The sequence below is a fragment of the Trifolium pratense genome, linkage group LG4 (assembly GCF_020283565.1).
Source record: "Trifolium pratense cultivar HEN17-A07 linkage group LG4, ARS_RC_1.1, whole genome shotgun sequence".
NCBI lineage: Eukaryota > Viridiplantae > Streptophyta > Magnoliopsida > Fabales > Fabaceae > Trifolium > Trifolium pratense.
The window spans coordinates 57,816,076-57,828,770 of NC_060062.1; the positions used below are offsets into that span (position 1 = coordinate 57,816,076).

Below are 12,695 nucleotides of genomic sequence, written 5' to 3' on the forward strand. Positions count from 1 at the left end.
CAGAAAAATCACAAAAACGATTTGTAATACTTTTATGATTTTAATTTTGATTCAAATCGTCTAAAACAAATCACCTAAACTTAGATTTTTTAAAAACCTGAAAACATATCTTGCCACCGTCGCATATGCTACCACTAATACTACTCGATTTAGATGAATCAAATCCATTAAAACTGCTCAATTTGTTTCAAATCATATGAGTTTAATAAAATTTTCTAAAAACAATGAATCTTGAGATTGAAATTTTGAGTTTGAAATCTTATGGATTTAAGATTTTCTAGTATTATGCATCAAAGTTGAATAGAGATGGATGATATACAACATAGTTGTTGTTGACAGCAAAGTTGAATAGATTATAACAATTATAATATAATATATACTTAATTTGATAGGTGCAATAAATAAAAGTTTTAAAAGGTTCATCATAGACTTGTGCTGATGTGGCATAAGTTGGTATTTGATTGAATTTGATTGGTGCATGTCAACATAAGGCAACTACCCTTAATTTATGTAAGGGTTAATTATAAAAAATCTTTAGAAAATATTATATAAATTAATTTCACATATATTTAAGATTTAAGAGAAAATATCATTAAGTCAAAAAAAGAGAAAATATCATTAGATTTATATTTGGAATTCTACTTGGAATATTTTTATAATTTATTTTAAGAATATTATTTAAAAATATATTTTCTATTACAATTTAGTTTTATATATAAAGCTACAAATATAATCTTAAAACGGGTTTTCTACATATAACACATCTCATATATTTTTACAATTTCACAAACAACCCTATAATTTTTTTTTCCGAAGCCGAAAAGAAGTGTCCATGAAGAACAAGATTTATCTGTGTGTTGCAGCGATTCTAGCGTGTTTTTATGTTTTTATAAGTTTTTCCTATTGGAATTCGAAGGATGAAACTGAGACGGAGCAAATATCATATTATTTGACAACAAATAATAGAGCCATAGCTACAGCCATTACTGCAATAGTCATGTACAATCCTCAACGAATTTCACAGTTTATAGGAAAAATTATGAACAATTATTCTGTTACGAAATCAACATATTCAAGACCAAACTTCCAATATCCGAAGTTTATACATGATATACCATGGAAGTTGGTTGCGTTTATGTCAATCTATTGGATTTCTATAAACATCCTATCCAATACAAGATTGGGAGGAAGATAATGCTAGGTATTGTTTAAATAATATAGGTATTGTTTAAATAATATAGTTTTTATTTTATGTTTTAGTTTAGGGAGGAAGAGATTTTATGCTAATCCTTCCCATCTTCATTTATATTATATTGTTTATTCGAACTTTCTTTTTTTTTTAAATCTTAATGTGAGTTTTTATGTTATATGGTTTTTTTTTTATTTTATTTTGGTATTAATCGTCTTTTGAAAATTTAGAGTTCGGCTGCATAGTAAGTAAAATCCAACTAAAAATTATTCGAATAAGTATCAAACTCGAGCTTAACTACGTGTCCGGTTAGGAAGATTGTTGAAACCTCTTTATGGTTTGAAGCAATGATTTGATAAATTTGCTTCGTTTAACCTCTCATATAGTTTCAAGCAAGCTCAAGCTAATCATACTTTCTTCATCAAGTTTAGGGATGGCAATGAGCGCCAATGTGTGCGGGTTTGACACTTACCAAACCCACACCCGAAATCATCACCCAAATCCAAACCCAAAGGCTGTTCGGGTGGCAAAACAACATCCACACCCACACCCATTGGGTTCGGGTTTTTTCCACCCAAACCCAAACCCGCAGCACATTTGAAAATAATTTGCAAATTTAAGAAATTAAATTCCAACATAGACTTTGAATTAAATTACAACTAAAATTAATGTCTTCCAAGGAAATTCAAACATATAGACTTTCAAGAAATTAAATTACAACTAAAATTTAAGGTCTTCCAAGGAAATTGAGGGAGACTATGGGGGTAATTAGGTAATTATAAAATATTTCGGGTGGGTGTATGAGTTTCGGGTGTGAGTTTGACTGATACCAAACCCACACCCATATTATCGGGTGTCACCCGAACCCAAACCCAAACCCAATCAAATCGGGTTTCGCCCGTTGACTTGGGTTTGGGTTCGGGTGGGTCTCTCGGGTTTGGATTTTTTTGCAATCCCTAATCAAGTCTCCCTAACTCCCACTTATTTCTGGCTTTACTTGTGTATGTGGTACTAAACTTGATGCCTCTTTTTGATGTTTTTTTTATCATTGATTATTTTTTTTCATATTTTATTAAGACCTATTTTTAATATTCGAACAGGCCTTAGAGAGACGACCCTGATAAATTGTAGTTAGTGTAATTGTTTTTTTTTTTGCTGTAATGTAATATTTCTATGTTTAATTTTGAATGAAAATAAAAGCAATATATTTGTTTCTTTTTTTATGATAAAAAATTTCAGCAACATATTTGTTTTATATTCTCGTTGTATTAGTGTATAAATCTTTTTGAGAATAATATGTAATATCTTTAGAAAAGATTATATTTTGATTTAAATTTAAATATATTCAAGATTAAATATCATTAAAATTTATATTTGAGATTATGTTTAAAATATTTTTAGCAAGGATATTTAAGTTAGAAATATTTTCTTGTATATGTAAAAGAATAAAAAATTTCTTGCATAACAATTTAGCTCTATATAAGGATATTCAAGGAATTTTTCAGTTTGTAAAAAAAATTATGAACTTCCAATTTCTAAGGGTTGAACCCTTTATTTTGTTTCTATGGAACTTCCAATTTCCTTTGTGCATGTCGATCTATATGAACACCGGATAAATGAAACTCCAAGAGATGTTTGTGGCTGATCATATACACATGAAGGACCCCACTATATGAGTAAACCCTAATATTCTTTTATATAAGCATTAATAAACTCATTTCCAAGGTATGATATTCCGTTTCCAATTTAGCACACATTCTTACCTCATTCAAATACTGACTTGAGCATTGGAGTGTTAACATTTGATTAATTCCCAAAATAACCCTCCAAGTTAGAGCCTTTTACTAACTCATACACCACAAATGGGCCTACACCCCCCCTCTCATACTTAACTTTTAAATGAGCCCAAATCTCTAATTCTCTCAAAAACCTGTTTTCTTTTTCACATAACTAACTCCTAAAATTTACTATCATCTAATTTAATCTCAATCCCCAATAAATAAACCCAAGACATATATCATGTCACAATAAATTTAAATTCACAAAAGCACAATTTTACACATAAGCACATAATCAGACAACACATCACATACTTAATTAAATCAAATATTCCTAAAAATAATTCTAAATTAGAATTGGGGCGTTACAGGTTCCACAACCATCATTTTTTTGTTCTCGGTTGCCCATCGCCCTTACCATCAACCTTAGGTAGGTTCACATCATCCATAGGATCAACCATAATTGAAGTAATTCATAAGAACACTATTAGCTTCGGTATCACAGTTGTCCGCTACTTAAATAGTAAACTATCATTCTCTACTTAAGTAGCGAATTTGACTAATACAGACTTTGTCTGACGTGACTCAAACGAAATGCATACAAAATGGTATGAGAAAATTTTAGATTCACATTACTTTTGCATTCAACTCAGTGTGAGGTCTGTGGAGTTCCTTGATGCTTTGATTGTGTATTGGAAACAAGATTTTTATGAAAATGGTGGAGTTACTTAAGTAGCGAATTTGTCCAACAATACATCACGATTTCGGTACTTAAGTAGTAGATCTGAGAAAAAAAATCCAGGTTGTTTCTGGGGATAAAAAAATCTTAAAACATTGGTGAATTTGAATATTGTTTACCCATTTGCTACATATATGGCTCGCTGCCTAAGTAATGGTCAAAGATATTTTGAAATTAAGTGCTACATATATTTGAGGCCCGATGTTTGTAGCCCACCTTTGTGCTTCACTGCTTGTTGTCTAAAATTACGACCAACTTCATAGAAGTATATGAGATATTCTTTCATGACCCAAAAATTTGGACCACATTCTTGGTCACACACAAGAAAAATAAATGTAGAAAAAGTAATAATAAAATAATATATAATTTTTTAAATGATTAAATTATTTGTTGTGTTTGAGTGTGTGATCAAATTTAATTTCTTGGTCTCATGACCACATAAGAATAACTCGAAGTATATTTGCAGTGGATTTATCCGGCCAGCACCGGAACAAACAACCAACACAGAAAATACAAGGACATTCATTCAATTTTTACTATTCATATATAACTCACAACATATATGTTCAACTTCTGCCATTGCGATCACTTTGTTGATAGATAATCTCTAAGTACATTTTCAGGGTGCATTTAACATACTAAAAAAAAGAGATCGAACAAAATAACTTCCACTATATTGTCTTTGATTTTAAAATTGTTCCCGCGATTGGAAAAACTGGAGGCCAAGAGATTAGACAAAAGCTGAAATTTTTGTCCCTTACTAAACAACAAGACAAACTTTTGTCATCTACACAAGTTGTTTAATATATCAATCTTTTGTCGATCAAACATCGTATTAGACAAAATTTATTCATTATTTTATCTTTTATCGTGTGTATATAATGATGTCATATATTATTCTATCTAATATTTACATTTTCCAGATTATAATCAGAGTATGAGACCTATACAGTCTAAACATTAATTAAAAAATGGTGAGCACTCCGGTACACATCTTATGTGGACGTGTACCGGTACACTGTTAAGGTGTATAATTTTAATTGGTCCACATGTAATAATAATTTAACATGGCATTTCAGGACTTCTTTAAATAGAAATTTCCTAAATTACTCTTTTAATTTACAAAAATTTTAAAATGGAAATTAAAGAAATTTCCTAAATTGTCTTTTGTCAAAATAAATAGAGATGTTTTGTAAAAAAAAATAAATAAAAAAAAGATGAGATGTTTTAAATGAGATGAGATTTTTAATTTACAAAAATTTCAAAATGTTTTTTTTTTTTTACAAAAGAGTTTTTTTTTCATCAATTTCTATTATTTTTTATACTTATAGCATCACTCATTTTGAAGCATTTCTTTCAATTTCTCGTAAAGTTCATATTTTTGTTTCATATATGCAATTTCGAGGTTTTTCAATTTCCGGCGGTTTTTTTTTTTTTTGTTTTAGGTTATGGGTATCATTCTTCTCTTTCTTGCATCAAAAAATTCTTACTAAATACCCCCTCCGATCCTATATATAAGAAAAAGTTTATTTTTAAATTCAATGTAAAGTTGATGTATCTAGACTATAATGTTATCTAGATACATCAATTTTACAATGAATCTAAAAAATAAACTTTTTCTTATATATAGAATCGGATGGAGTAACATTTTCCTTTAGGGTTTGTTTGTTTCGAAGTAGATGGAGTGAAAGGGAGGTGAGAAAATATTTGTAATAAAGGGTAATTTTGGTAGAAACTCTCAAATATCTCAAATGTTATATATTTTTTAAAAAACTCTCTCAAATATTATATATACGGTACCTTTTTTTTTTGGAAAACTCTCATATATATATATATATGGGGTTTTCTAACTTAGACCCTAGTTAGGTCTAAGTTAGCAAGGTGCACCTTTTGAGTTGGACAAAAATACCCATTTTTTTTTTTTTTGAAACAATAGAGCAACTGGGGCATATATGTAATTTGCATCATCAGAACGCGCGCCCCCATGACTTCTCGCGCCTCCCATGCAACAACAACAACCATAACATTTTTTAAATTTCTTCCAAATTTCGACCTCATTTTACGTGCGAATCGAACGCCGATTTCAAAAACTAATACCGGAAACCTTTGTAAAATTGAAAAACGATCAAAATCCATATAAGGAACGTCGAGTTTCGTTGAGTATTGAGGGAGATCGAACCGGGTCAAAATACCGGGTCGCACGACCCGTTTCTGCATAAAACGGGTGGGAGGGACGATGAACAGTGCGCGTCGCCCACGCCCACTCTCACCGGAGGCGCGTGGGGGCGCGTGCGGCCTCAGGGAGGCTCTATTTTTTTTTTTATTTTTTCATAATAAAATAGTAGATAATATTCTGGAAATTTTGGTATATTGTATGAAATTTTTGGAGATCCGAAACTATTTTTAGTTAATTAAATGAGTAAAAAGGTAATTAAAAATATTATAATTCCATACAAAATTTCCAAAATTTTATGCAAAGTACTATGAATTATTTAGAACCCTCTTGTGTACCTCACTCTCCCTAGTTCAAGTCATGAAATTATTTTCACAAATTCCGCTGATTATTTAAAACCATTTAACAAATAATAATAATAATTTCATAGATTTGTACTCTGAAACCAATTGTTTTTTTATTTGTTTCTAATAAAATATTAGATAATATTCTGGAACTTTTGGTATATTTTATGAAATTTTTTGAGACCTGAAACTATTTTTCGTTAATTAAATGAGATAAAACGGTAATTAAAAACTATTGTTTGCTTCTGAAACCATTTAGCTGGAAGAATGGTTTCAGAGAGTTATACTGTGAAACCATTCTAGCAGTAAAATGGTTTCAGAAGCAAACAATTAAAAATCAACTCCCCTGAAACCATTCTATCAGTGAAATGGTTTCAAAGTACAACGCTCTGAAACCATTGTACCAGCTAAATGGTTTCAGAATGGTTTCAGAAGCAAACAATTAAGAAATTACTCACTGAAACCATTCTACCAGTAAAATGGTTTCAGAATACAACTATGTGCAACCATTCTACAAGCTAAATGGTTTCAGAAAAATATATATGGGGGCTGCTAATTTAGACCCAGTTGGGTCTAAATTAGCAAGGTGCACCTTTTGAGTTGGACAAAAATACCCTTTCTTTTTTTTTAAAAAAAAAAAAAAAAAAACATATTGGCGCTGATCCAGTGTCACGTGCCTACTGCAGGACCACCGTTACAGACCGTTGATTTCCATCAGACGGCCAAGAGATGATCTCATCATGGCTGTCGGATCAATCAGACAGTCTAGATCATCCATCTCCATGATAAGCCAGCGCGTGCACCACACTAGATCTGCGCCTGGAGAGAAAATTTCATTTTAAAAAAGCAGGACACGTGTCAACTGCTGGGTGGTTGGCGTGTTTTTTTTTTCATTTAATACTTTAAACTCAATTATTTCGTTGTAAATTAATTTTTTATTTTTTTATTTTTATACCAAAATTCATAATTTTTTTTTGTCTACAAATAGAGACTTGGTTCGTTTGATTTGGACACAAAAAAAAATACTCAATTTTTCACTACCTTTAATTATCTTTATATAATACTAGAATGGTTTCACAGTATAACTCTCTGAAACCATTTTACTGGTAGAATGGTTTCAGTGAGTAATTTCTTTATTGTTTGCTTCTGAAACCATTCTGAAACCATTTAGCTGGTACAATGGTTTCAGAGCGTTGTACTTTGAAACCATTTCACTGATAGAATGGTTTCAGGGGAGTTGATTTTTAATTGTTTGCTTCTGAAACCATTTTACTGCTAGAATGGTTTCACAGTATAACTCTCTGAAACCATTCTTCCAGCTAAATGGTTTCAGAAGCAAACAATAGTTTTTAATTACCGTTTTATCTCATTTAATTAACGAAAAATAGTTTCACGTCTCAAAAAATTTCATAAAATATACCAAAAGTTCCAGAATATTATCTAATATTTTATTAGAAACAAATAAAAAAACAATTGGTTTCAGAGTACAAATCTATGAAATTATTATTATTATTTGTTAAATGGTTTTAAATAATCAGCGGAATTTGTGAAAATAATTTCATGACTTGAACTAGGGAGAGTGAGGTACACAAGAGGGTTCTAAATAATTCATAGTACTTTACATAAAATTTTGGAAATTTTTTATGGAATTATAATATTTTTAATTACCTTTTTACTCATTTAATTAACTAAAAATAGTTTCGGGTCTCCAAAAATTTCATACAATATACCAAAATTTCCAGAATATTATCTACTATTTTACTATGAAAAAATAAAAAAAAAATAGAGCCTCCCTGAGGCCGCACGCACCCCCACGCGCCGCCGGTGAGAGTGGGCGTGGGCGACACGCACTGTTCATCGTCCCTCCCACCCGTTTTATGCAGAAACGGGTCGTGCGACCCGGTATTTTGACCCGGTTCGATCTCCCTCAATACTCAACGAAACTCGACGTTCCTTATATGGATTTTGATCGTTTTTCAATTTTACAAAGGTTTCCGGTATTAGTTTTTGAAATCGGCGTTCGATTCGCACGTAAAATGAGGTCGAAATTTGGAAGAAATTTAAAAAATGTTATGGTTGTTGTTGTTGCATGGGAGGCGCGAGAAGTCATGGGGGCGCGCGTTCTGATGATGCAAATTACATATATGCCCCAGTTGCTCTATTGTTTCAAAAAAAAAAATGGGTATTTTTGTCCAACTCAAAAGGTGCACCTTGCTAACTTAGACCTAACTAGGGTCTAAGTTAGAAAACCCCTATATATATATATATATATATATATATTTGTAGAAATTCTCAAATATTTTTTTTGTACAATATTAGAGATATTTGAGAGTTTCTACCAAAATTACCCTTTACTAAAAATATTCCTTCAAATTTTTTTAATTTTTTAATCAAACAAACTTAACGCCTTTCATTAACTAGTTAATGTTCAATACATAAGAGAATAATCTCAAATCTACGAAAACTAGCTCAAGAATTGGTCGCCCGAGCAAGTGAACGAGCAACCATATTCACTTGTCTCCTAACAAACTTCACTTCAAAGTTTATACACGATAACATAATTTGGATAATATCAGCAACAATTAAACTAAATTCCGAATTATCACTATGCCTCGTTCGAATAGCTTCAGTTAAAACCTGCGAGTTGCTTTCAAATTGAACCCTATCCAGACCTCTATTAGGTAAATGAATATTTTTCCGATATATTAGATCATTAAATTATTAGGTAAATGAATATTTTTCCAAAATAAATCATTTTTTATCATTTAAAATATTATAATAACTAAATACTATTTATCAAAATTATAAAAAAAATAAAATTTTTATCACTCATAATAGTCAATATTGATTTTTTTTTTATGAAAAAATGTAAAAACGTTTGTGTATTCCTTATAAAACATTGAAATTGTGTCTTTTCTTATGAAATTATTATCTCTGAAATACAATAATCGGCAACTAATTTTTTTGATTTAATAAATAATTATTAATTGATCTAATGTACCGGTAGATTGAATTTTTTCATATGTACCATAGAAGCCCCCTAATAAGTCTGAGGGCTTTACTTACATAAGCCCTCAACAAGTTTTATTAGAAAATTGAGGTTTTCATGTAGTGTGTGATTCTTAAAAAAAAAAAAAAGAAGAGTAATTCTACCAACTATGATTAAGGGTGCGTTTGATATGCTAAAACTTAAGGGACTTGACAGGACAACTTCAGTTGTATTGTACGTGTTTGATTTTAATTTTTTTCTCAAACAATTCAATACGACCTAATTGGAACGAGACTCGTGACATTTGAATTTTTAGCAATATAATATTTCGATGCCAACTAATTGGATTACCTGTGAATCAAAAACCTAGTTATCAGAAAAGGATTATTAAGTTGCTACCAATTCTACTGATAAGAACCAAAGAAATAAATTGACCAGATTGAAATGTAAAACACTTAAGAATTTAAATGTCGACAATGTAACAGTTCAACATCAACTAGGTAGATTAACTATGACTCAAGAAACGTAATTAATATGAAATGAGTGTTAAGTCTCAACTAATTTTCTCAATTGTGACATAGGGAATCAATTCATCTCAGGTAATCTATTCAACTTGACCTAATTGAAATGATAAACACTTAAAAAGTTGAATTTTAACATTCTAGCTAACAGTTCAATCTCATATTGTTGGACAAACTATTACACCAGAAACCTAGTTATTATGAAAGGATTGTTAAGTCACAACCAATTAGACCGAAAGGAACTAAGGATATCAAACATTCTCAATCTCACTATTCAACTTGACCAAGTGGGAATGAGAAACACTTAAGAATTCAAATTCTAAAATCAAACAATTCAACCTCAACTAGTTAGATTAACTATGACTTAAAAAAACATAGTTCAAATGAAATGACTATTAAGTCTCGACTAATAATGTCAATTGTGTCAACAGAAATAAAAAATTTTAGATCAAACCCTTCAACTTGAAACATAGTTCATATGCAAACTTAACTAATTATACTTACTTTATTAAGGAATTCAATTTTTCTCAATCAAGTCATTCAATATCACTTAATTGGACTAACAATAACTTATGAATTTAAATTTGGACAATTAAGCATGTCTAGAACAATATCAAAAGTTCATTTACAAAACTTTAGTATTTTTTAATATGAGACGAATTAAATATGAATTTTGTAAATCAAAATATCAAGATAAAAGTAACGAATATTTTGACCTAGAAATCAAATTTTGTGCTCCTTACTTTTGGACAAAATTTTTATAATACGCTACACATATTTGCAAAATCATCAGAAATATACATCAACTTTACAACATGACCAAAATTGCATGCATAAACATTTTGTGGGGATCAAAACATGATATTTTCTTATGAAGATGAAAAATTAAATTTAGTAATTTTGTATCGATAACAAACTTATTTAATCTTGTAAAATATAATGAATCACTAAAGATTAACAATATTACAATAAATATATAAACATATTAAAAAATTTAAGTTTTTTTTTTTTACTAAAAAATAAATATTTTTTAATAATTATATGCACTAATGATTAGGTGGTAAATGAATATTAATCTTTACAAACTAATAATATTAAAAAAAATAGAAAGGTAATAATATTGAAATATTAAAATCGTAGTTGGATCAATCATATTAATAATTTTAAAAGTTTTTTTTGTTTGAATAATTAAAAAAGTTATTAAAATCATATTTTAATTTTTAAGAAAATACAAAATACTAAAATAATATTATTTATAAGATATTAGAATATTATTAAAATATTTGAATTTGTTGAAAATCATATATAAGTTGAAAGATATTATGCATGGTTTGATTTATCGTGGAAGGATACATTTGCCAATATTAAAAAGTAGTGTTTAATATAAAAAACTTAATAAAGAAATAAAATCTGCATTAATTTTTTTTTTGACAAATCTGCATTAGTTACTATATTACTTGTTAACCACATCAGCGGTGTACCGGTACTGGTACACATCCACATAATATGTGTACCGAAGAATTCACCTTAAAAAATAAACAATAACTATTTATTCATTAATTTAAGTAAAGAACTTCCTAAAGAGCTCGAAAGACACCTAATAATATAATAGAGAAAAAAAATATAGAGGTTGACAAAGCATACAACGGTTCAAAATTCATAACCACCAAATTCCAAACGCCAAAAAAGTACAACTATCGTTTTGGCCACTTTCTTTTTCTTAATTAGATGCTTATTACCATTTCACCCTTCTTCCTACCCTTTTATATACCAACCAAAACCGAACCTTCCCTTCACTTTCTCACACACAAGCATTACCCATAATTATCTTCTTAATTTGTTTCTTCAACTTTCCAATATGGAAAAAGTTGCAAAACTAACAAAGCTTAAGTCAGTGCTCAAGAAATGGAACACCTTCACATATTACAACAATAATAAGCACAACCGCTCCAGCATCAGAGCGGTTGCTAACGATGATGTTGACTCATGTGCGTTGTCGGGACAAGACCTTCGCCCAGTGTTCGTTGGAAAGACGCGACGACGTTACCTTGTAAATTCTGAGGTTGTTGAACATCCGCTTTTCCGGGAGCTTGTGGATAGGTCTCGTGACTCGACCGATGTAAACATCGATGATGATGAGGTTAACGTGGCTTGCGAGGTTGTCCTATTCGAGCATATGTTGTGGATGCTCGAGAACTCTGATCCTCAACCTGAATCGCTGGATGAACTTGTTGATTATTACAGTTGCTAGATGTGTCGTGTTACTTGTTGCAAAAGCAATTGCAGATTATGTGTAACAATTTAAAGCAAATTAACGATCATGCATTAATGGTGATGATGACAATAACATCCCTTGTATGAAAATATACATAATTAATGCATGATCCTTGATATTGATTGTAATTTATTTATAAGATATGATTAACCAGAGATTGGTCATTGAGATCAATCAGGTGGTGTATTGCTTTATGAATCGTTTTGAAGTCTCACCTTGATTTTAATTCTTTTTTTACTTCTAATAAAAATTATTATTATGAGCATTACTTTCAGAGTATTATTATATTCTTCTATATGGAGTACCATTTTATTTTTAGTCCCATTTTTTAATGATATTTATAATTTGGGGATGTATTTGTCGATTCATGAAAACGAGGTTTTAAAATTTGGAGGACTAATTATTCACCAAAATAAAAATAAAAATTTGAGGACTGATTTATCTATTGAATGTAGTGTTGTTCTTCTTCATAAGAGAACCACGACATAATGTTATATTGGAAAAACCAATTTCCACATGCATGACTGTCTATAATTTATAACGGACACCGCTCACTTTACAAGTCGGTTTAATTTTGTAAATATGAGTTACCCAATATAAAAACCTAACGTGGTATCAAAGCATATCTTTTCGGACCATGCACCATGTATATTCAGTTATTCACATACCAATCTTAAGTGCGGGCGT

At 30.1% G+C, this 12,695-nt stretch overlaps 1 protein-coding gene across 1 annotated transcript; it reads left to right on the top strand.

The window, feature by feature from the left end:
- Nucleotides 1–11,541: 11,541 nt before the first annotated feature.
- Nucleotides 11,542–12,276, top strand: LOC123923793 (auxin-responsive protein SAUR78-like). The gene has a single exon (XM_045976528.1). The coding sequence runs from the start codon at nt 11,592–11,594 to the stop codon at nt 11,982–11,984; it is 393 nt and encodes a 130-aa protein (XP_045832484.1). The 5' UTR covers nt 11,542–11,591; the 3' UTR covers nt 11,985–12,276.
- Nucleotides 12,277–12,695: the final 419 nt, after the last annotated feature.